The sequence below is a fragment of the Camarhynchus parvulus genome, chromosome 6 (assembly GCF_901933205.1).
Source record: "Camarhynchus parvulus chromosome 6, STF_HiC, whole genome shotgun sequence".
Taxonomy (NCBI): domain Eukaryota; kingdom Metazoa; phylum Chordata; class Aves; order Passeriformes; family Thraupidae; genus Camarhynchus; species Camarhynchus parvulus.
In genome coordinates, this window is record NC_044576.1 from 23,266,075 (window position 1) to 23,292,117 (window position 26,043).

Below are 26,043 nucleotides of genomic sequence, written 5' to 3' on the forward strand. Positions count from 1 at the left end.
GTGACATGAGGCACAGCTCTGGGCCAGGTGGCCCCAGCTTCTGTCGCTGCTTTGCTCTGAGGAATCTTGTGCTGCTGCACAAACAGCCTCGCTGCCAGCTGTGGGGCACAGCCCTGGGGACAGCCAGCACCAGGCCGCTGTGACACCTTTGGCCAAGTGCAGCCAAGCAGTCCTGGGGGGCTTCAGGGCCTCGGAGGCTGTGGGTGGCACAGAAATGCTCTTTCTAGCAGTCATGTATGTAAGAGGGTGGCAAAATATTCGGCCAAAATTAAAAGGGATAACTGTGAGGTGAGGGAGGAACGGGATAGTATGGGAAAATCTTAATGGTGAGGTGAGGTGGCACAAGGAGTATCTTAGAGCTCCCTCTGCCTTTCTCCAGGGAAAGCTCCTTTCACTGATGTGTCTGGTCTGTGTAGTTGTGAGGAAAGTTTTTCCTCGTGGTTGGATTGTGACTAGGGTGGTGAAGGAGAGTGAGCAGGAGGTGGAATGGTGGTCTGACATCTGCTGTAATTTCCCAGCTATGTCTTAGACTTTCTATATGACCTGGGACAAAATATTTCATCCCAGAACATGGAAGGGACTCCAACTCTGCAAACAGTCTGAAACAAGGACTTCGAAGCTTTGACATTTCTCCCACTTGCCTTAGTTGATATTCATTGTACAAGTCATTAGTGGTCCTTTAAAAAGTGTTATTGTCCATTAATAAACCATTTTATGATTTCATGCTTAATGAAACATACCCTCATCAGAAGTCAGAACCTAAGCCCCATCCCATTGCTTTCTTTCTTGGTGCCCTTCAGTAGCTTCTTCCTTCCCACATTTCTTTGCATCACACTCAGCTACCAAAATTTGCACCTTGCACTTGCCTCCCTCTTATTTGGTGCTGCAGGGAGTGATGAGACCCACTATGAATGCCATATGCCGCCTTTGTATTTTTAGCATTACTGTGAAGACAAATGGCTTTGAGATTGTTGTTTTCCTTTCAGTTTGGTGGACACCACTATTTTTGTCCTTGCTTTAACTAGCCAAAGAATTTTGGTGAGCCAAAATTCATCTTTGGAATGACACAAAATGTATTGTGGGGACACGTGAGGGCTGTGAAGTTCTCTGGATTTTGGTGAAGATAATTTTGGAGGGTGCAGTTCTGAGGTTTTTACTTGGGCAGGTCTCCTGCTGACTCATCCAAGACTACCATGTTAAAGTCATCAAGAGGATACAAGCCTGTATGTGGTATGTTTCTGTAATACATTTTTTGGTGTCCAAAGCAACTGGTATTGGCTTTATTTCCATGTTTTCTGAATTATTTTTGATTTCTTCACCACTCTTGCTCATCTGTTGTAAAAACACCCTTCCTGACACAAGAAAGGAGACAAAAATTTCTGGCCTTGCTTCCTTTGTAAGAGATGGTGATGGCAGTGACTCAAGTTGCTGGTAGCAACAACTTCCTTGGGGGGGAGAAGATAACAATTTGTCCAATAAAATTCAACATCCCTTCTGTGGTGACACACAGCACCCTCACTTAGTCCTTGTAACTCCAGATTCAGTTTATGTAGAGCTGGCACACTGCAGGCATTTCTAGGCTGGAAGGTGTTCAGCATCTCAGTGTCAGTCAGCTACTGACTCTCTTCTGCAGATTATATGGATAATGTGTAAAATGTAAGATGTGTCACTTCATAAAACAGTTTTCAGATAGAGGCTGTGATTTTCTTGCTCTTTTTTGAGTTTAAAGAAACTTAGACATTTCAGGAGAACTTTTTACTTAAGTTTCCTAACAGTCTGCTGAAAGTCTGGTGTCAGCCATGGAACCCCAACTCCATGGATCAGTCATGTAAGCAGGAACAAGCTGTCCAGGATTTTTCTCTCTTCATATCTTTCCTCAATGAAACTTCTGTTTACAAAAAGACATTACAAGAAGGAAAGGAGTCTGGGGCCTGAGCTTTCAGATGTTGAAACAAGCACTTGACCTGAAATTTGGCCATTGTGGGACCTGTTCCTGGCTCAGCTCCTGCCTTTGAGGAGCTTCAGTCTTTGTGGGCTCGGGTGCATTTCATGAATAGGTAAAAAGATGATTAAGGGAAAAAAAAAAGCAGCAGTGTTTTCATTAAATTAGCTTCCTCAAGCTGTAAGGATGGAACTGTTGCAGCCTTACATACTTTTTTTGACTTCAGTAGAGCTACTCTGTATTTCTACTGGTACAGAGAATATCTGAATCTGTCCTCTTGGCTGCTCCACTTCAGCAATTGATTCTAAATCAGCCTTGTTATCCAAACATGTAGAATTAAAGATTTGTTACTAATTATATAGCTGTAATTCCTGACTGTTTTTCTTCCTAGTTTAGTCAAAATCCCTCTGACATTTAGCAGATTGACATTCTCTTAGCATCTCCACAACAATCTGTCCAGTTTGTTTAAGAAGACAACATTTTTGGAAGAAACTGCAGCATCTCTGCTGGAAACTCAAGTACCTGGCCAGAAACGCTTGAGATACTTGTTGAGCTGGCCAAGTTCTGCTGTTATGCTTAGAGATGGGCAGTTGTGTGATCTCATGGGTCTTTGGCTGAGTAGGGTTCACCTTTTGTTTTCTTCTAGAAGGCTCAGGAAGAAGCAGTGTGGAGTTACAGAGCACTGCAAGAGCCCTGCTGGCCTGGGTGGTTCATTCTCTGCAGTGCTGCCTGCTCTCTGTGGTGAGAGGTGATTGATGCCAGCATGACAGACACACATGGTCCTGTTTCCAGAGCGTTTGCACGTTTCCTCATTCCCATGGGACAGTGACTGCTTGCCAGTCTGACATTGTCATCAGCACTCAGTGAATATCTCACCCACCTCAGGGAAGATAGAAAGTGCTGGGTGATGGTTCCTGTTCCCATAGGTCTGGGGAAGCCTGGGGTGGGGGGGGTAAGTTTCCATTTTAGAGTTGTCACTTTATATTTTAAGGGTCTATCTAGTTAAGAACTAAACCTGTCCTTGAGAGGACTGAAAAGCAGTCATCAGTCTGCAAATGAACACGGATGAAAATCACATTGTTTAAATAAACAATTTAACCCATGGTTGGAGGCTCCCAGCTCTACCTGGGGACTCTATTTTTTCAGCCACATGGGTTGTAATCTCTACTGCTGTCCAGCACTGCTCCAAAAGCCCCCCAGCACTTTTCCTTCTAATACCTGAATAGCTTTGCTCTGCACTTAATTTTTATTTCCACCAGATAGTGGTGATGTGATCTGTCAAAGAGCCTTAACAAATGTGAAAACACCTCGAAGTGTGTAATATTTTTTTAAGAGAATTTTTCTTTTGTTTTCTGTTGTGGGCTGACACACTTCCAGATGTTTACACCCAATGCATTTCACATTTCACAGTGATCCAGCTGACCCCCACTGGTGCCCCTGCAGATGAAGATGGGAATGAGTACATGATGTGTGCTGTGAGCAAGGCTTAGCTTTTTTTGGTTGTTAGTTCCTTATTGTAGTTTGGGTGACTGCAGGCATTGTTCCGTCTTATTGGGAAGATCTGTAATCTTGCAGGATCAGCTCTGCTCATTGCAGGCAAAAGTGGATTGCAAGTCTATTTTTTACATAATTAACTGCTGAGCAACAGTCACACTGACAGGTACTGAATTCCAGGTTGGGCACACTGAATATGCAGTATTGCTGCTACGGTCTTTTTTGGACTTTAGTGAAACATACTGGGGACTTGTTCAAGCAGTTGGTAACACCCAAGGGTTGCTCAGAGTTCAGCCTTTTAGCGGATACTTACCTTATCTGTACTTGTCCCTATTGGAAGATCACTGTTTATTTTCATTTTGAGCTCCATGATTTGGATAGCTTTTTACACATTGCCCATTATAAATTATTCTTAGTGTGTTTCCATTTGGCCTGGATTCTTCTCTCTTTAAAAGCTTATTCCAGGATTTGTTCACTATCTCTGTTTCATATTCAAGAGTCCCTTTTATAACCTTGGTGAGAATTTACAAGTAACTTCAAGCCTTGTGTCCAGTTTCAGTTTGCATCCCCCTTTCATTTATGGCACAAGCACAGACTGCTGTAGGTACAGCAGTTAAAGCAGTGATGTTGAAAAGTGGTGGAAGACTGGGTTGCAGAGACAACTTACTGACAAGCTGGCCACTGCCTAAATTTCAGAAGGACAGTGGAGAAAACATGAAAGCTGTGCTGAGCCAGAGCATCAGTGATATCACAGTAGCAATCAGTAGCTCTCAACAAAATAGTTGATCCACACTTGCCAATAATGAATCTGGTGGATCCACACTTGTCAAAACCTTGGGGTAAAAAAGGCTGAAATACATGAAGAAGTCCTTTCCCTCTTGCCTGGGACTTTTTGACTTCATCTAAAGATAACTTCTTGTTTGATCTTGGTGAAGATTAGGTGCTGCTCTTGATTAGGTGCTGCTCACTCTCCCTGTTGCTTTGCTATCTAAGAGGCCATTTATTAAGTAGTACTCTGGCAGAAACTTACACTCTTTTATATAGTACTTGCCATTTGAATATCTCCAAATCTGTCCAAAGTGGAGGAAATTTATAATCTTTATCTCGTGAATTTAGAAACTAGGGACAGACAGACAGGGTCAGAAAACCATTGCCAGCACTGGAAATAGAACCCAGGTTTTTGTTGTAGTTTCTGATCTTGGTAAAAACTAGGTACCCAGTGAGGAAAGGAAAATTATTCTTAATTTCCTTCTGAACCTATCTTGTGTTGCAGTTCAGTTGCTAGGCTGCCATGGTCTCACATTTACCCATGCAGAATAACAATATGAAGGTGTTTGCAGAGTGTAACCCAGACCACTGCTTTGCATACAGGGGCAGGAAAGCCTTGCACAGCTTGGGAGTGCAGGGCTGGGTGGTGTGGGCCAGTGCTGCCCTGTAATGCAGCCCCAGCTATAGAGCTGGATCCTAAAGAATGGAGATTATTTACCTGAAATGATGGATGGAGCCTGGCAAAATGATGCCTTCATCTTGCTTTGAGCCAAGATGAAATATAAATAGTATAATAATGTCTTTTAGATGCAAAGGCAGTGAACTTGTAAGAAGCAAATGGAAAATTATCATGTGCTGCAGCATCCAGTGAACCTGCTATGCTTTCTTGCTTCCACAAGTCATTCACACATACTGTTTCACTTGCTGTTAGGGAGTAGAGAAGCCCTTTCAAACCTAGTTTGCAACAAAGTAGAAGGGAAAAATACTTATTTGTGCAGAATAGCTTCAGAAACTGTATTCTGAATGCATCTGACTTGGAGAACATTACTGCTGCTTTTAAAAACATCAGATACTGTCTTACTGCATAAGGTAGTATCTCACTGGGAAAGACACTCTCCTAAATTCCAGCAGTCCACTATTAGAGAAAATGAAATTAGTTTTTCATTCTTGTCTCTGATGTAGTCATCTCCTTTCTGTGAATCACAATTCACATTGCTAGGGAACGCTGGAACAGAATGAACATTTCATTTGTACCTATGTTCTTAAATTGGTCCCCTTCACTGCATTCAAACATCTGCTCCCTGGGGAAGACCATTTGCTTTAGTATTTTGATTTGGAAACTGTACTGACATAAATAGACAGCAACATCAGATTCAGCATTCTGAATGCACTTTTCAGTCTTTGCATATCTTCAGGCTATCTGCTAGGGAAAAATTTGAAAGTATTTCCAGCGAATCCACTTAGATGCTAAGTCATTTAAATTCTCAGCCTTTTTAGCCATTGTTGCATTTGTATAATGGCACAAGGAAGTGTTCTCTGCCTCCCCGTCCACATTCACCCCAGCATGTGGTCTGGTGGGCTTGAGGACAGCAACTTAAAAGGATCCCTTTGTTAAAATGGGCAAATCATCTCTGAAATGGAGAGTGCCTTGATCTGATTGGAGATGGTGGGTTCTGGTTTTACAGAATAATACAACAAAATGCTCTTGTGTCACCCTGAAATAGCAGGCAACTTTAAAAATCCTCAGGGGAGGAGCGTGTCTAGCCTCTCTAAGAGCAGCCAGGAGTCTGAGAGAGCACACATCTCTTGCCTTTTCTCTGTAATAGCTCAAGTTTTTTTTGCTAATTCTGAAATGGGAACTAATTGAATGCTGAAAACCATTTTTGCAAACTGCTGCTGAGATGAGGTGACAAAACTTCCCAAATTTCTGTTACTCTAAACCAAAGCGAAGATGTGTGCTGTGCTTTTCCAAAAGATGTCCCAGCAGACTTGTGTTAAAGACAGCTTGTAGAAGGCTGGCCATGCTGTTGTGTTGTCTTTTCTGTTTTATAGCATGTAACCTAAAAATCTTTCTTTCAGGTTCTCTTGTTTTGTTTTGTTTTGTTTTGTTTTGTTTTGTTTTTAAGTTTGGGATGGTTTTTTCCTGATGCATGTACAGGTATCTTGAGGGTTTTGAAGGACTCATTTAACATAAGAAAAGTTGCATTCTGCTTGACCAGTTATTCTCTTGTATATTTTTATGTAGTTTTTCTACTGCTGCTCTGCTTGTGTCAAGGTAGATGTAAGAAATAGTGAACAAATTTAGGGTGATGCTAAACAGAAGTTGCACGTCTGGTGCTACAGCTGCATAATTTGACTTAGTTACTTCCAATCATGGAAGCATGTATATATATGTATTTGTAAGGTACTGAGTATCTTGGCCTCTTAAACTGTAAAACACTTAGCATTTCTGGGATTTGACAAAACACATGGCTCTCTTCCTTTCTCACACACGTTCTTCTCAGAAGAAAGTGTGAGAAATGGTTTGGAGAAGGGATGGGCTCGGGGGATGGCCTAGGTCTGTTCTAGCTGTAGAAAGAGGGCAGATGTTCTCCATTGGTGCTGTATCTCTCTGTTCTGTCTCTCTAACTCCTCATGACTCATTTGCCTCATAAAGCTCCTGGACTGAAGAGAGGCTCTGGGGCTCCCTGTGATTACTTATTTATCGAGCCACAGCAGAGTGAAGCCCACGAGCACAGAGCACTGTGGTGTTGAGGAGTGCAACTCACACCCACCCTGCATGATGCAGGCACTCAGAGTTCCATTTAGTTTCCTTGTCTCCTATTTTACATGACCTAGCAAACAGTGCTCTGCTCCACACGTGGCAAAACAGAGCTGCCTCTGAGAGAAGAGTGGCTGTAAAGGAGCAGCAAAGGCCGTGGCAGTTGTGCTGCCCCAATGCCACCTGTCCTTGTGTTTGGGGGACAAAGCCCTTCTCTCTTTGTCTGTTCCTTGGCTCCCATTTGGATAGAGCAGTGGTAAGGATGACCTTGGGTATCCCTGTGTTGTCTCCTGTCCTGAACCACAGATGGATGAGCAAAGGCAAGTTTGGTGACCAGGAGGAAGTTAGGCATATGGAGAGACTGCTCCACGTGGGAAGAGGAGTGAGGAATGACCAGTGATATCCTGATCTCCACCCACAGCCTTGGTCTGACTCTGTCAACAATCAGAGCAGGTTCTCTCCTGTATCAGATGTTTTGTTTTTAAGCCTCAAAGCAATAAAGTGCCTTAGTCATGTTTTGCCAACAGCTGACGGCATAAACGCAGTGAAATGAGTGAGCTGCAGTGTAAGAGGGTGCTGTGGATGTTATCCTCTGGACTGGGCATGGAGCAAACCCTGCTGCAGCTGTGGGTTTTTTCCACATTTCATTGCTGTTGACAGTCAGTCATCCTCCAGAGTCCCTCTGGACACTGAAGACAGCATGTTGTCAACTAAAGTGTGTGAGTAGGTGACCTCTAGGAAAGGAGATTTTGCTTTTGATCGTTTTTCACATCACAGGCAAGAAAAATCACACTTGAAATTGCCATTTTGCTGGGAACGTGAGCAGAGGAGCCTAGGATGATGGTGGCTGCACAGAAGGTTATCCCTTGAAGGTGGCCTGGGAGCATTGGGAAGGGTCACTGTGGGCTGCAGTGGCACCATGGACTGGGTGCTCTGTGTGCAGTGAACAGTTTGAGTGGTCTCATTCCCAGTTCCTTAACTGACTTTGGTAAAGCCATGATTTTTATACATGTGTTAGTTATCTAAAGTTTCTCTGCTCCTGGTTGAACAATTAATTGCTTCTGACCTGTTAATAATGAGTTTTCATTCACTGCTCATTTCCCTGGCACAAGACAGAGCTCTTCATGATAATGCCTCTTCTTAGTGGTTGGATGATTGTAGCTGTTTGGTTTGAGAGGGGAAATATACTTTCTCCAAATATTCCTGTTAGCACAGTTTTGCTTGTCTGTGCATTAATTGGCGATAAATGCAACTTATTTCTACATATGGTGGGTTCATGTTTGCTGTTTGTGTTTCAGACCACTGTGAATATCTCCCTGGCTGAGGGAGAACTGTGATATTGTGGCAATGTTGTAAGGCTTGGGCAATTCATGCTGTTTGATTTTTGCATCTTTTAACTTTAAAATAGGTTTAAAACAGTTTTTTAAAATTTTTATTTAATTATATAATTCCTATTTGAATAGGGAGGAATAGCAAAAGAACCTGCTCCAGCAGGGAAGCTTCCTGTACACAAACAGTAACCAGAAAAGATGCTGAGCTTAAACGCTGTGGCATTTGCAATGATTGCCATTTCTCTGGGGCTTGCAATGAGGAACTTGCCAAGTGTCACAGCTGGTCCATCACCAGTGATGGCCCATTAAAAAGTTCTTTTTTGCTTGGCTTTCATCCCTTGTGAGAAGAGGGTAGAGGAGAGGGCCGCTCTTGAGCAATGTGTCCCAGTTCTGTGCCTCTGACGCTGGCTGTCTCTCGTTGGGGATCTGACCCTCAGCTGGTCAGGGGTGGCAGCCTGACCACCTCAGGGGACTTGGGGCAGCCTGAGGTCCTCAAAGGACTTGGGGTCTGACCCACCTGTGACACCCCTGGCCCTTGCTGGCATGTTTAGATGTCAGCATTCATCCAGCATTGCTCTTCCTCCTCTTCACACCTTGCCTGGTGTTGGAGCTCTCTGTCTCCATGGTGCCTCTTCATGTTACTCTTTGCTTATTTAAAAAGGGAGAAGAAAGCCAGGTGGTGTCAGGTTCCATTGTGTGTGCTGCTAATTCACCCTCTTACAGTCCTACTCTGTAATTTTCCCTGTGACTAAAGGGGAATCATTCCACCCAGTGCTCCATTTTTTTAAAAATTAATTTCCAACAAGGCTTTTCAAGAGTGCAGAGAATAAATGAAAAACCCCCATATTTTCTTCTTTAGAAGACAAAAAAATGCCCATCTTATTCTTGTGATTAAAAAACATGAACACCTGACTTGTTAGGTAAAAAAACAGATGGTAGAAGCTCGAGGGGTAGTGCGCACACACAAAACATCTGCTGTGCAGATAGTATTCAGAAAATGATGATATCAGAGCCTATTGCATCCACAGGCTGTAAATTGTGGACATGCCCCTAAAAAACACAGCTCCCAGAATAGGAGGTAACCCCAGCTTTGAGTGCCCTGAAATGCTAGGCCTGGATCTAGTTGTGTTGCCTTGATAATGGTCTGCTGCTTACCCAAAGATTGATTGTTTGGGGTTAGGTTCCTCACCCCATTCCTCTGCTGTCCCCCAGTGCAGGTCTGCTGCCTGCATGACTAATCCATGGAGTATGCCAGATGTGATAGTCCAAGTCCTGTTTCTCTGTTCTGCTTCTTATCTTCATTATATGTTCTGTGCTCAGAGAGATATTAATTTCTGAATATCCTGCTTTCCATAGTGACTGCTCAGCAGCCATATCATTGTGGTCTTAAAGATACAAGGCCAGATGCTTTCATTTATACTGGATAAGCCTCTGAGGCTTATATGATCAGTTCTCGAACAATAATTTACAGAAATATTCTGCCTTTTGCATTTCAAGAAGTTTGAAGGCTACTTTGACAATAAATTACTTACAACAAATTTTATCCAAATAATCTTCTATGTTGTATTTTAATCTATTTTCCTCTCACATGTTCTTTTGCTTGGTGTCTTTATAGACTTAACATGACTATCCAAATGGAAAATCTCATCTTAAATATGAGTCAGCATAACCAGCTTTTACAAGCATGAAAACTCTCCAGATTATGATACCTTTGTACTGTGAAAATGAAAATTTAAAATTATATGCTGCGTATGGTGAATTATTTATCTATCTCATAGGCAATTAACTACAGCAAATTGTATGAGTCTGACAAAGCAAATGTCAGATGTTGTTTCCATTTCTGCTTTTGTTTTGCTTCACTGGCAAAATTCTTACTGATTTCAGTAGTGGCAGATTAAGCCTTGCATATGTTTAATTTTCATAAGCCAGCAAAAATGTCTTTCCTCTTCATTGTGCCCATTTCCTTTAAATATTTCTGTGTCTCTTTACACAACTCTCCCACTCAAATTTCAACATCTTCCAAGTCTCCTTCCTTGGCTCAAGTTGTCTAAATCCCAACAAGTATTGGCTCAGACTGTGGTCTTACCCAGCTAAGGGTCCATCCCTGCTGTGGGAGACAGACCTTAACCAGCCAGGTCTTCTGTTTGCTAGAAGGTGAAATAAGGTAGTGAATAAAGATGCTTTTCTGCACTGCCAGAGTTTTGAGCCTGTTAGGTGTTTCACAGACTTGCAAAGCAGCAGATGGATAAATGGTGTCAGCAGCATAGTAGTTACTGAGCTTTAGGTTAGCATGAACAATATCCAGAAGGAGTGACCAGCAGGCAAGCCCTGGTGTTTGAGCACCCAGGTACAGGGGGCTCCCTGTGCTCCCCAAGGGCAGCCAGTTCAAAGGGGAGTTGCTCAGGGGCACTGTGGTATGGGTCTTGTAGATATTCTCTTAAATAAACCTGTGCATTGACAGCAGATTTGCGGTTTGTCTTGAAGCAAAAACTAATGTCTGGGAAGATCACAAACTCCTAAGACGGGGATCTTCAATACTCTTGAAGGTGTTAAGAAGAGCATCATCTGAAATAGCCTCATGTCCATGTAGTGTATAGACCTGTGCTGCTAACATGGAACATGCAGAGATATTCATCTTGTCTTGCCCATGTCTAATGTTCCTATCTTAATCTAGACAGACAGAAAAAGATGTATACTTCTTAACTGCTTTACATTAATGAAAAACGTTCTCTTCTGTCCTCTCACTGAAGCTGAAGGGCAAATAGTCTCTGAAGTGGGGATGAGACCACAGTCAGACCTTGAATGAGGTGTTGGAAATGTCAGTGGACTCATTTCACTGTGTGTGAGTTAAAAGTGTGGCAGAGTGCAATTTGCTGAAGATCTGGTTGAAGTTGGGGAGCACTGAGCATCAGCTGTCTGTGTTTTCTCTTTGGAGGTAAAACGTGGGTAGGAGTCAAGTAGGGATTCCCCTGGAATGTGCAAATGTCTCCTGTGGACAAGGACATGCTGCTGCCACCAAAAGTGGTGCTGGTACTGGCCCCTCAAGCTACACGACAAGAGGAGATGTTTGAAAATGTCCAATTTGGAAAATCTGGTGAAGGGTGTGGTGGCTGATCTGCTTTAGAGGCACAGGTGAGAATTTGCTTTCAATAGAGGAGTGTAGGTGGATATTGGGTGAAAGCCTGGTTAAAGACTGTCAGCATTGTGATGACTGTGGCTGCAACAGTGCTGATAAAGCCATTGAAAGATGGACATTTTGTCCATGTGGCTACATAAGGCTAAAGTGACAGGAGTCATCATAGTTGGCACGAAGCTGCAAAAGTGAAAATGCTTTTGTGCAGCTAAAATGTCTCCAGGACATAAGATCAGCTAAGATGACCTGATAGGGAGGGAGAGGCACTCTGTTTGGATTGGTGTTGTAAATGATGTAACTGCTGATTTTTACTAGCCTGGGGTATGGCTCACAGGTCACCTTGAACAAGCAAATAGCTGTACAGAATAGCTTTGAGTTTTTGAGTCATTCTGTGGAGCATACACTTTGGTCCTAATAAGCAGTGTTTATTAATCATTGAAACTCAACTTTGATTCTAATCACAAACATTATTTTTAGCCCCTCATGCTGAACAGACTTCAGATGTATTTTATCTGCTCAAGAGACCAGTTGTGCTGGGGTCAAATCCTGCCTATTATTAGGAATGTGTGTATTTAATAAAATATCTTGTTTATATCTAAGTTAAGCATTTTTTTTCTTAGATAGGTGTGATTTAATGTTTCTGTTTTAAGATGTTTTTCTCTGTTCCCGCAAAACCAAATAATAGTTTGGGAGACCAAGAGAAGGAAGGGCGGGAAGAAGCAGACATCTAAGTAAAACATATGTTGAATGGGAAAAAAAATCAGTCATCCTGGGTTCTGGGCCTGTGATTATTTCCACATGCCTGGACCGTATCACTGTGCTGTGTGCCATTAATGTCATTAGATGCTTTATGCCAGAGTGGATTTTTTGTATGTGCTGGTGAGATTGCAGGAGTGGGACCTTGATGGGTAAATGTTGCCAGTGCCATGTGGGCACTGAGGGGGTGCTGCACCTTTCCAAACCCCCTTCTTGTGCTGTGTGTGTGGGCACATGCCCAGGCAGCTCAGCAACCCCTGAAGTGCCAACAACTGCCTGACTGGTTAAGGAGCCTCCAGGCAGGTAGGAAAACTTGTCCTCAGCTCTTTTTAAGAAAAACTAACAAGAAAACTGGCTAATCTAACCCCACCTTGTAAAATCTGATATTTTTAACTGGTGCTTGGGGCTGGGAGAAGGATGAAAAGAAGCTTGATGTTCCTATTCAGAGGTGTCTGTGTGTCCAGAAGAAATACCAGCCCTTTATTTTTGTGAGAGCTGATTTGTGAGAATGCGAGGCCTTGGGATCCATCGCCATTCCCTTTGGTTCATGGTGAAAGGAAAAGAGATTTGCTTGCTCCTTCCAGATAAAAATACAGAGGAGTCTTCCAGGCCAGAAAACTACTTTTTTTCCCCTTTTCTTTCCTTTTTTTGTTGTTATTTGAGCTTGCCAGATTGGTCTACTCTCCAAGTGTGTGGGCGGCACAGAAGAGGTTGCAGAGACAAAGAATTGGGGGAGGGAGGAAGGAGAAGTGAAAAAGTCCTTTGGATTGGAGGCATGGTGTATGGGAGGAAGAGGCACAATGGCAGGAGCAGTTGGGGTTGTTTTGGTTTGCGGAAGTTCGCGGCAGATCAGAAGGAGCTGTGGTAGGTCAGAGACACTCAGTCTAGATGCTGCAGTGGTGAATACATTAGCATGGTTTAGATCCTGGGGATATGGACATTCTTCTGTGTTTGGTAATATGAGTCTCATGTCCTGCTCTGATCCCTTTTCCTGGAAATGGAGATGTGGGATGGAGAAGTGAATGGAGGGAAACATGACCATTGCTCTACTTAGTACAATATTTGCACTTTATGTCCTTCTGTTTTGTGCTTTGATAAAGTAGCTATAAAACAAGAGGCATTTGGTGAAGGTAAAGGTGTGGTTTTTTGTCTGATTAAAGACAGGACTGATCAAGTCCTGTTTTCCTGAGCTGAAGAACCAAAACACTTTTCTCATTCCAATAATAGCCGTCCCCCGTCTACTGCATCTGGCTTGTGACCTTTCAGGATACTTCTGAGTTAGAGTCAAAGTGTCTTTTAGTTTGAATAATAGAAGAAATAACAAGGGAGGAAGGCTAAATTTCAGGTAAAATGTGAAAGGCCACAAAGAGTCTAGGATGAGGAGGTACAAAACATCAGTGTCTGGTGAGGGAGAAGTAGAAGACCAGAGAATGGTGAGTAAAAGATGAAAAGAGGGTGTGGGAAGGGGCAACACCTGTAACAGGCATGACAAGATTTGTTTGCTATTTACATCAGCAAGATTCCTCTTACCAGGGCTGAAAAATTCACCCTTGCCATGCATTTTGTCCTTGAAGTATTTGACCTCCAGCTCCTTTGGTTCCCTGGAGACCAATGTAAAAGAGCTTGTGAAAGCAGGTCTGTGCAGGAAAATTCTGTAAGTAAGTCACATTTCCTCTGAGATGGCCCTGTAGCAGGAGACAGGGAGTTTTGGGGTGAAAAGGGGTGCATGAGAAGCCATTCCTGGACGAGGATCACCGAGTGTTCTGTGTGATCCTGGGAGCCTTTTCAAAGCCCAGGGTAAAACTTCCTGTGGGCACAAGCAGTGAGGACCATTTTCATGGACATGAGGTGTGAGCCTGCCTGCCCATCTTGCCAGCCCAAAAGGTTTCTTTTGGATCCTGCTGCCCTTCACTGTCCTCTCTGGAGGACTTTCAGCAAGGTAATAAAAAGGTGTTTCTTTGCTGGGCTAATATTTACATCACAAACATACAGTGCCTTTGCTTGGTTACAAACATCCCTGCATGTGAGAGGCTTTTCTGGGGAAGGGTGGCACAGGAAACAGAGAGGTTATTCACTCTTATCGTTGTATCTGCTAAGAAAAATCTTTAGCAACTGCATTTCTTTGACAAGGGAGCGTTATTTAGATTACAAACTCAGGCTCTCAAAAGCTGTCACGTGCTGGAGTGGAAGTTGTCTATCTGACCTTGGTGCCGGTGCTTTCTGATTACCTTATTTACCTCTTTGGTTTCACAGAGTCCAGCCTGTGCCCTTTCTAGAGGGCAGTGAATGAAGATTGTTAGAATGAAATAACCTGTTGCTTGAAGAGATCCTTATTAAAATTTTTGAAAAAACTCAAAATGTGCTTCTTTAGCTCAGGCAGAGAGACATCACCTTTTCCTACAGTAATATTGTGAAAGTGAATGTAGTGTTTGCTCTGCACTCACATGTTAAAGGAAAAATGCCATAAAAATACTGTTGATTCTACTTGGTAATTTAGTTTTTCAGTGCAGAATTTGGATATTGCTTGTGATAAAGTGTGAACGAGCTACTTATATAATACAAAAGTATATATATTATACCAGTATTCCCTGTAACTTTGTGTGGAAAGACATTATACTTGGGTTGCTAAAGTCTGCCATAGAACCTTATCATGTGATACTGTTCAAAATTTCCAAATATTTAATAGCCACAGAACTGGGCTTGAAATAACATATTTCTCAGTCCTGCCGTGTAGTCATTGTGCTGTACCTCCAGTTGAAGTAAAAATAAGGATATTCTCATGACATTAAAGAAAATATTTGCTTTAAGATAGAAACTTTAGTTTTCTCTGTAGTTCTGAAAACATAAGTCAACTTAATTCAGGTAAGTGTTATAAATCAGCATTTCTCTGGTTTTTAAAATTACAGTGTTTCTTCTGGTGACGTGTTTTTATACTAATTTTCCATTTTATTTGGATAAGCCTAAAATTCTTCTGAATCTTGTTGTGCTTGAGGAAGTAATGTGAAATGGCAGTGAGAGGCAAAGCTATTAATTTAGCATGGAAATGAAGGTCAGAGCTGGAGGCATTTGAAGGCCTGGTTGGTGTCATGCACAGCATGATACTTGCCCTCAGGAATGGGCTTCTGGCAGATTCTTGCCCCAGACAGACACAGTTTTTCTGTATCATTTAAAAGCTCCTGCTTAGTGTTTTCTTGCCAGGCACATCTTATATTGAATTCTGTGAATTTTAGTCCTTGCTTCCTCTTAGTTTCCCACAGAGTTTTCTCAATATATTATCCCAAAAGTATACAAGGAAGAGGGAGCACTCTTGGCTTTTGGTGCAATAATTTCTTTCCTGACACCATCCTGACACCTGATGCCCTGAGTCACTCTCGTTAAACCCCCCATCCAGCGCGGGCTTGTGAGCATGTACATGCTGATGGAAAAATGTTGTGCAATTTGGCCTGAAGTCAGTTCAGTTCTTTTCCATAGAAATCCTTCTTCTTGCTCAGCTTTTTGTCCCTCTCCAACTCTGCTGTTTCTCTCTTCCACTCCTGCAGACAGTCAAGGAGGGAGGTTATGATAAAACGCTGAGTGCTGGCAGCGTCAGGGTTAAGACTTGGAAGTCCTGTGGCAGCTTTGGTTTTACATAAACAGGGGTGACAGCCTTTGAACAGTGGCATGAGGGCTCTGGCTCTCCTTCACAACCTGGACATCCATTGCAACACCTCCCTGATGTCTTTATTGCCCTGCCAGAGACAGCCTTTACCACTGTGCTGCTGCAGCTCCTGTCACTAAAGCAAACACAGCTGATGTCTCATTTAAGCTAAGTGCAAATGGGAGGTGGTTAGTCAGCCTAAAGATTTTTTCCTGTCCTTAAATTCCCCTTCCTGCTGTGCCTGCAGAGAATTGTATTGGGGTAATTGAGCCACCTGGGTTAGCAGTGGCAGTGCTGTAGTTTGTAGGTATGAGTCGTGATTTCGATTTTAAAAATTTAATGAGAATTTTGAATTTCCTTTGACTTACACTATGAGATTTGGCTTTCATCCAGAGCTGCAGCTTTATAATAATGCTTAATAATGACATAACTTGCTATATTCCCAAATGGCTGCATAAACGTCAGCTAATCAGCATATTGCTTGCTGCAGCAGTATCTGTGTCTTTGCATTGCAGAAAAAGGATTGAAGGTGGAGACACACCTTTCGTCTAAGTCACCTCTGTTAATGGCAATAAATTAATTTTAAAAGAATGCATAGAAGGCAAGGTTTCCTAGCTGTTTCTTGTGCATGTTGGTGAGACATTTTTTCTTGGATGCTTTCCTACTGAGAACATAATTTTTCCTCTGAAGTTACAATGGCAGAGGTTCCTGAAGGAAATCTATTTTCTATACAGGTGAAGCTTCCCCTTAGGAGCAGTCAGAGACTCATGCTGAAAAAAGACCTAAGAATGTGTTCCCATGAATTATTCCATCTTCCCAGAAGAACTCCAGTAGCTGAGAGCTACTGCATTGAGTGAAAAAGGGCAATTTCCAGTCAATCTGTTTGTTACCATAGAGTCAAGTGTAAGTGGTAATAGAGAAACTGATTGCAGCTTTTAAACCTTTTAAACCTTTTTAAAAGTCATTGAGAGAAGATTCCATGTACCTGGTGAATATTAGATTGATTTCCAGAGTTCCCATCTTTTACCCATGCTGATATTCAAGGAAACGTCTTGGACTGTTTCTTGGCTGGATGTCTCCACCTGCAGCACTGTTAAAGGAGATGTGATCCCCATTATGAGAGGTTTTATTTCTTGTTTTGTCTTGCTAACAAAGTGTAAACTCCAGTTCTCCACAGAGCCAAATCCAGTTCCAAAGGACTTCTAGCTGCGTGAGGCTTGCATGAACTGGATTTTCATTTTCTTGACCTGGCCTATGCATAATTATGATCTTATCCTTGATCTCCCTGAGTTTTCATTCTTTTCTTCTTCTCTCTTTGTATCTTCTTCTGTGTTTCCTCCCATGTGAGACAGGTCTCTGCAGAGCTGGGTCTCCCTGCTGTGGTTCCCAGCAGGTATCTCTTCTGCTTTCCCTCAGTCAGGGTTGAATGGGCTGTATGGCTCTCTTGGGGTGTCTTTTCCCAGACCATGATGGTTCTTTGGCATCCTCCTTGCTGACCTGCCAGCCTTCACACCAGGACACCAGCAAAGCAATGCAGATAGTCATAACCCTTCCTGGCCACCCTGCCTGGTACCCAGGGCTGGGGATTTTATCCTGGGAGAGCTGGGAGAGGTGCCCCATCGTCTGCTCAAGGCTGCTGGGAAAGACCCAAGGTTTTAGCTATGGCTTGATGTCTGTGAATCTATTTCCAGAAGTGCTCTGCAGCCTCAGCATCCTACTCTTGTGGTTAATAAGTATATTTAGCAAGATCAGACACTGCCTCAAAATACTCCTGCTGCAGATTTCTCCTGGCTTGGACAGCAACACTGCTGCTTGGCCAGAGTTTGCTGGATGCAGTTCATGAATGGAAATGGATTTAGGGGCTGGGTTTTTGTTGGGTCCAACCTAGTACCTTTGTCAGTGATTTAGAAGGGTGTGCAAATGGAGATGTTATTGATTTTTATACTTGACGCCAAAATGGGAGGCCTTATCCTTATTGACAAGGGCAAAGAAACAGCCCAAGGGGACCTGGAGTGTATTGACAGAGAGAACTGTAAAACAGGAGCAGGGCAATGGGTAGGATTTTCCTTTGTCTAGAGGAGAACCTGAAACATGAAAGACTGAGGAGTAGTTTGGAATGGATAAAAGTCTGAAATGGGCTTGGAGGTGGCCAGAACAAATCAGCAGTAAGTTTGTGTGATGTGCCTGTGAAGGAAAGATTTGCCATATGGCAAATAATCCTCAAGGAATTATCACAGAACAGGGGTGACAGGCCATTCTATTGCTGTGGATGGCTCTGAGGGTCTGTGTCCCCCGGGAGCTGCTCCACAGCACTGGGGGAAGCTCAGGGGTGGGAGGGGATGCTGGATTATTTTTGAAAAAAAACCCCAATTTTAAAATCAATTGAAATTGTTTATAATTTTCTGCCAAACAGGATGACTCATTCTGGCAGTCTGCCCTCTCCACCCTCCCCTTCAGACAAACAAACAAAGCCAATAAGTTGGAAAAAGTAAAATAATCAGACAAGATAGCAATTGACACTTTTCCTTTTGGTGTATTCAAAACAAAGGGCTTAATTTTTTATTTTTTTTAAGGACATCATTTCAGAGCTGGATTGAATGACCATAACTTGAAAAAATGAGGTAAAAATAACTCTGAAAATAAAATGGTTCATTTTGAATTAAAGAAACATTTTGTTCAGTGAGATGCACAAAGCATTCATTTTTGGGCCAACATGAAATTATATTTTTTTTCCTAGCAATCTCTTGGTTGAGGCAGTGAACCAAGAAGTCAGTTATTCACAGAACTGTAGCAAGATTAAGGTAAGGATGGAAAGCAGAGCTGAAATGAGAAACTGAGGGAGAAAACTTGGGATTGAATGTCCAAGTCAATCTTCATTCCTCCAAGTGAAATGTGGTATTTGATGTTGTAAATTTCTGGACCCTTTGCCTGAGAGGGTGAGGTGCCCCCCAGAAGATGAAAGCAGCAGCATCCCTGTGGCATCTGTGGGTCCCCAGCAGCCAGGGAGCAGAGCAAGGTGCTGTGATGGGTTGGTGTGACCTGAGAGATGTCCTGCACTCACTGGGGCTGTAGGGGCCACACCACCGTGCTCGGGGCACATCCTCACCCCACTCGCTGCTGCTGTAAATGCCGCATCATCTGGGGAGGGGAAAAAAAATAGAAGGAAAAAAAGCAAGATTCTTCTTCTGCCAAGAAGCTGCCATGAGCTCTGCAGAGTGTGACTTTGGGCAGGGATGAGCAGAGTGCTGCCTGCGTGCTGCTCAGCTGAGGAAGAGCTGCTGCTTGCTCTGGAGTGCACGTTGTCTCGGCTGGGCAGGTGGGAGCAGGGGTGAGCCGGCAGCGGTGACTGCATGGAGGGCTCGGGACAGGCTCCTCTTGCAGGTTGAAAATGCTGGACACAGCTTTCCTCAAGCACGCAGCACTACTGCAAACACCCTGACTATGCTTTTTGGCTTGGGCTTTTTTTTTGCACTGCTTTTTTTTTTCCCTTTTCTTTTTGTTGGTTTTTTTTTTCCTCCTCCAGAAGTGCTGAGACCTCAGCACACAGACATCCTAAGCAAATAATCCTTACAACACAGGCAAGAGAAAATCTTATTTCCCTTTTTTTCCGGTGGCAGAACCGAGGCAGTGGGATGGCAGGATTTGCCCAACACCATGGTAAGAGTTGGGAGGCAGGGCTGCTCTCGCGGCTGCACAAGTTTCACTGCCGCTCCTTTGCAGAGAGGGGAGCGACTGCGGCGCAGCACAAAGATGCATGAACTGGTTTTCATCGAGCCAGCTGGGATCTGCCGGCGCTGCTGTGGCAGCTCGGTGCCCGCTGTGTTAATTTACCCACAGAGCAGTGGACAGGAGAGATGCAGGGAGAGGAGTGAGCGGGCAGGGGCGTGCGGTGCTGGAGATGGAGAGGAGGGAACGAGCGAGCTCCTGCACGAACTGCGGGATGCAGAGAGCAACCGGGGGACCATCCCTGGCTGCCGTCCCCTGCGCACCTCCTTGCACCGCTCTCGGCATCCCCCTGCTTTCTCTAACGCTGGCCATTATCTGTCAGCAGAGGTAATGAGCTGGAGCGCAGGAAGCATTGGATCTGGGCTGAGCATGCCAGCCCCGCACAAAAGAGTTTACGGGGGGTAATGTTTTTATTATTTCAGTCTGTGGCGAACCATTCTGCCTTTCGAGCACGTATTTATTAAATAATTAGCAAATATTAATATTAATAAATATTAATATTAATAAAACTATCAAATAATTAATAATTAGCCCGCAAAAGCCGTTTGAAGACTCGTGTGGTGATGTCTGGTAATAAATTTAACTTTTCTTTTTCCCCGTTCTAATTTATTCCAGGGTTTTGCAGTGGGGAGCGAAAGTTTCACACGGCCAGAGTCCTTTGGTTTTATAAATGAGTTCTTAATTTTTGTTTTCTTTATTTTGCCCCGTGGAGTCAGCGGTGCCTCCCGCTTTGTTCTCAGCAGCGCCGGGGCTCCGGGTAGCGCCGGGTTTGAGCCGGGCCGGCCGCCCCGCTCGTGGGTGCCGCGCTCCGCGCTGTGCGTGGGGACGGGGGCCACGCTCTATCGCTGAAACGCCGGCAGCTATTTCAGGAAGCGAAGTCTCCTCCTTCTTATGTAAATAAAGATGACAGCTCGGAGCGCCGGTGCCGCGGCGGGAGGCGCGGGTGTGGGCGGAGGCTGCCGGCGCGGGGCAGCCGCGTCCCGCGGGGGCCGGGGACTGCGGAGCGGAGCCGGGGCCGGAGCCGGGCGGGGGCCGCGCCGACATGGGGGGGCAGGTGACGAGAAACCTGCTCTACGGTAAGGAGCGACCGCGGGAGGCGGCTGGGAAAGGTGCGGCGGGGATGCCGGGGATGCGGATTCTGCCCGGCTCTGCTCCCCGAGCATCCCGCTCCAGCAGCGGGGCTGGCCGGGAGGAAGCCGGGGTGGGATGGGGCCCATCAGGTTGAACACGGGGATGAGGCGTAGATACCTGCCCGGACAGCGCTGACGGGCTCGCTGTGAGGTGTCAGGGTGGAAGGAGAAGTAACCGTGTCCGTGTGTATCCGTGTGCGCTGTGTGACAGCCCTGCCGGGAAACGCCAGCCCCGGTGCCAAGGTTACTGCCGGGCAGCTGAGCGGCCTCTCTGAGCAGTCACCTTATTTCTCCTTCCCACCAGCAGTTTCTTAGCTGAATTGCTAAGGTTCGGAATGAATGCCGGTGTGAATTGACGGAGCTGAGGCTCTGAGAGCAGCCGTCTCCCTGGGTTTGTTGGGTGATGCACAGCGGGGCGAGGGAGGAGCTGGAGAGGGACCGGAGTGCCCTGCATAGGCCAGCCTTAAACAGAATGTGAATCTATGGACAGGATGAGACACGTCCCTGCCTGCACAAATCTCGTGCAATTAATACTTCGGTGAGAATATTGCAGTCTTTAGCATTAAACCCGCGTTTTGCTCTGAAATGTTCTGCGTGGGTTTGGGCGTAGTAAGTGTGCTGCATGCTCAGTGGGGTGTGAATGGGGTTTTCAGAAACCCTTCCTTGTCACAATAGTAAACATGGGTATGGAAGACACAGGTAAAGCACTATGGAGTATCTTATATCCTTGATTTCAATAGAGATACATGAGGTATATACATTTACACTGTGAATATTCATATTACATCCCTTATTCTTCTCATATTTTCTACCAAGTCCAAACCCTATAGTTTAAGGAACAAATGGGCATAGTTACGAAGTAAATGACTCTCCTCGAAGGTATTTAGCAAGATGATAGAGATTTTTTATTTGTTCATTGTTTGTATTCTGAAGTTTCTGTGACCTGACCTTATTTCTTATTTAATCTCATGATATGCATGCAGTATGCAGAATAATTGTACTGCTGGGTCAAAAAAAAAAAAAAAAAAAAAGAAAAAACCTCTGGCTGTCATCTTGTGATTGTAAGTGCCTTTTCCCCTCTGAAGCATTATTTGAATGAATTTTAAAAAAAGTCAGTGAAAGAATAAAAAATATATATGTTTCCTGTGTGTGCCAGGGGCTTGGCATTCCTGTTGGGGCTTTCTCCTGCCTGCAGCTGGCAGTGGACTGCACAGCAATCTTGCAACTTCTGCCTTTCAGCGATTCTACTCCAGCAAGCATTCTTCTCTTTAATTTTTATTTGTTGGAAGATGGAGGTGATGTGGGTAATTAACTCAAATTTTCCTCTTCAGAGGGGCTACAGGCTGTGTTATATACAGAGGTGATGCACTGCTTTGTTCAGCACAGTGATACTTAAAAAAATAGGGATTATATTAGAAAAAAATCATGCTACAAAGGCACATTTAACAAAAATAGACTACATCTGCAGTTGTGGTTTGTCTGTGGCTACTGTTCTTCCAGTTCCATCTTTCTGTTGAATATTTGTGTTTCAGATGTGTCTCAAAATAGCTGAGGAAAGAGAACAGAATCTGTATCCATTTCTCATAAGCTGAATTGAAAGTGGATGTAACGATACTGAAAGGAGTTCTCTTGATAGCCTTTGTCTTAGATAGCACAGATAATTAATTAACCAGTGTCCTTCAGACATTTCGGGTGACCTCTCCATGTGGCAAGGATGAGGTGGGATTTTTACAAGCACCTGTTCACTGAAAATTAGCTCAGGTGGGGAGATGCTGCTCATGCTGTGCTGGGCTGGTCCTGGGCAGACAGCAGGTTTTCCTGAGACTTGTGCCCAGAGCTGGGTGCTGGGTCCTGCCTCTGCCTGGGCACACCCTGACCTTGTCAGGGTCATAAAAGTCAATTGAGATAAAAGGTCCTGAAGTGGCTCTTGAGAAAGGCACCCTGTCAAAAACACCATAAAATCAGGTTGTTTGTTTTAAAAACTGTGGGTGCCCTGGTGTAAGAACAGAGGTTTGGTGTTGGCTGCCAGCCAGCTGAACCTGAACCAGCAGTGTGCCCGGACTAATGGCATCCTGGCCTTTATCTGCAGTAGTGTGGCCAGCAGGACCAGGGCAGGGATTTCCCCCCTGTACTGGGCACTGCTGAGGCTGCACCTCGAGTGCTGTGTCCAGTTCTGAGCCCCTCAGTCCAGGAAGGACATGGAGGTAACCAAGTGAGTCCAGAGAAGGGCCACAGAGCTGTTGAAGGGTCTGAAGAGTTAATCATTTGAGGAGCAGCTGAGGGAGCTGGGGTTGTTTAGCCTGGAAAAAAGGAGGCCCCGGGGAGACCTTAACACTCTCTACACCTGCCTGAAAGGAGGGTGTAGTGAGGGGAATCTCCCAAGCAGCAAGGGATAAGGAAAAGAAGAACGGATCTCAGGTTGTGTCAGGAGAGGTTTTGATTGGATATTAGAAAACATTTCTTCTTTGAAAGGGCAGTCAGGCATTGGAACAGGCTGCCCAGGGAAATGGTGGAATCGCTGTCCCTGGAAGTGTTCAGAAAGCAGGTAGGTGTGGTGGTTAGGGACATGGTTTGGTGGTGGACTTGGCAGGGCTGGTTAGGAGCTGGTCTTGGTTATCTTAGAGATCTTGTCCAGTCTTAATGATTCTGTGATTCTAGGTTTACAGTAGTCAAGTACAACCACACACAGACCATCATGAGGAACACCTGGCATCATTTTTCCCCCTTTCACTCACAAATCTGCTCTCAAACAGCCAAAATACGCAGCAATCCTGCTGGATAGAGGAGACTCAACATCCTTTGGCTCAAGAAAAGCCATGAGTGGATGACATATCATGCATGGGGTTGAATGGCCATGGTGGTGGCACTGGATGTCTCTGGACCTGCACTGCTGCTTGGCTCTACTGTGTGAAGTCCTGCAAGCCAGTGCTGCTGATCCTATTTGAGCCATACTGTGAGGTACACACAGGCTCACATGCACAGGTATCTCCCTGGGTGAAAATGCTGCTTTCTCATTGACAGGTGGCTGCAGAGCCATGCTCACCTGCCCTAAGGTGGAGTTGGTGGGTGCTGAATGGGCCCTGAGTCACCTGAAGGAAAGTTTCCCACCTGATGGGACTGGGAGGAAAAATAAGCTTTAGCTAGTGTCACTAAAGCTGCCTGAGCTTCCTAAGACAGCTCCATTTCTGACTTCATTCCCCACTACCAAACAAACCCCCATGGCTTGTATCATGAAGAGCAGCACCTTTGTTTGTGAAAGGAGTCATCTGATGGCTTGAGATGTTGGGTCATGGGACTATCCTCTGTGCAGTGCTGACACCCACTCAGGCAGTCTCCATCCATGTCCCTATTCCTGGCACTGTGACTGTCTCTGTTCCTCTTTCCTATTCCCTCTTGCTTTCCCACACCCTCTGTAGAAGTCCTTGTGGTGTTTTCCAGAGCAGTCTACGCAGCAAGAAGAGAAGTCAAAATGGGAGGTTCAAAGGTAACACAACCTTGATGGCAGGATGTTTACTTGCTATTTGAAGTGTAATATCTATGTATGCAGTGCTTAACAGTATTTTAAACAGGAAGTGTTGATATGGTTCCTTGTGATTCATAGAAAGCTGGTTTCTACAAGAATGACTGTATACTACAGTATTCCTATAACAGAGTCAGGGTTTATTAAATAATTATATTAAACTACTTGCTAGCTAATCATGCTTGAAATAAATGTCTAATAGATGCATATGGCATAATACCTGAGTTGTTCTCCTGTGTTCGGTACAACTTTCATCTGCTGCAGTAGTTTTTCATGCCTCGTACGGCCATGAGTGAGCTGCTATTTGTAAAAGATCCTGTTCTTAATTTTAGGGGCCAAATCTAGGAGGTTCAGTCTAAGGAAAAAAAAATCCCCAAACACTTGGGTACTTTTTATGTCTCTTTCACTAAGAACCAAACTGACCCAAAGTGATGGTTTAGCCAAGGAAGCTGCTGCACTATGTGGGAGAGGGGTTCAGTGAAGGTAGGTGTGCAGAGGTTGTGATGGCACGTGCACATCTCTTCAGAGGACCTCTGACTTGCTAGAGTGTACACTGTGGGTTAGTCCATGGGCAGGAAGGATGTCAGTCTGCATAGCTGCACATTTGCTCAATAACTACCCTACTACCACTGGTAATTATTAATAAATCATCAGTTGCAGGGCTTTGTTTCACTTTCGCTTTAATTACTCACATCACCGGCATTCATCAGACTTTTGCTGTGGAATCATTTTTACAAGGAGCAGGGGAAAAGGTATCTCATGGCACGTTTTTCAAACTGTAATTGTATGGCATCAATGTAATTGCAAAGAAGTCCCAAGTGAGAGTATGTCTGGTTTTTAGCCCGGGAGGTGGTGCTGATTGACAGGTGTGATTTTCAGTTGGAACGGCTGAGTTTTTAAGCTGCTTGCAGAAGGTGCTCTGTAAGCTGTGAATACAGTATAAATAATAGCTCGTGGATCTTTGTGTGGTGTGTGCAGAGGATCACATAAGGGTTATGCATTGACCAGATTTATATCTCCCATATGTAGGTCTGGTGAGCAATGTAGCCGCATTTGTGTGCTGCAAAATGGAAGAAGGAAGCAGGAATTAGGAATTATAGCAGGACTTCATCCACACTGTGTGGCAATAGGCTTTGGGTGGCTATCTGGGTTTATTTCCCATTCATCGGGATCTCATTTTCCGTGGACATTCCTTTCCTTCCTCGCTGGTCATTTATTCCTGTACAAAAGAGTGTGAAGCTCTCCCATGATCCTCGCCCCGCATTTTGTTCTTCTGGAAAACAGTTTCTGGGTCTTGTTCACACATGTTGGTGGGAGATCTGGGACATTCAGGTGCTGTGTGGGAACCTCAGCCCCCATGGCAGTGGCTGAAGAGCTTTGGGGAAGAGCAGAGGGTGGAGGCCACTTCCCCAATGAAAAATGGCTATGGTACGCAACTTCTTTCACTCTTACTTTGCACTATAGAGCTCTATATTCCCTCTTTCTCTGAATTCCTTGTAGAGTGGTGGATGTTGTGTCTATGTGCAGGTGCTGAAATCAGCCCCACACTTTGTGTCTCACTGTCTATTCATTGTACTGCAATAACCATTCCAATTACCACAATTTACCCTTGCAGTTAATATCACTAAACAGCATTGTTCTCTAACACACACATATATTCTAGCTTAATAATTTCCATCTTCTTACACCTAATTAAAACTTTGAGTATCCCAGAAGAAATAAGAAACAGCAACACAAAAAAAAAAAGACCTACAACACCAACTGCTAGTGAGATTTCTCTGCAAATAAGTCTTGATTTATATTCTAATAATCTCTGAGTTATTGGCTAGATTTTGGGAGAAGCTG

At 44.2% G+C, this 26,043-nt stretch overlaps 1 protein-coding gene across 2 annotated transcripts in view; it reads left to right on the forward strand.

The window, feature by feature from the left end:
- NEURL1 (neuralized E3 ubiquitin protein ligase 1) overlaps nt 1-26,043 on the forward strand; it is a 140,722-nt gene that overhangs the window by 39,656 nt on the left and 75,023 nt on the right. Inside the window, exon 1 of one of the 2 annotated variants that reach the window (XM_030951156.1) lies at nt 20,565-20,624. The exons of the other annotated variant lie outside the window; for it this stretch is intronic. Coding sequence (XP_030807016.1) covers nt 20,591-20,624 — 34 coding nt within the window. The 5' untranslated portion in view covers nt 20,565-20,590. Of the gene's footprint in view, nt 1-20,564; nt 20,625-26,043 lie in introns of those variants that run through there. 2 annotated transcript variants of the gene reach the window in all.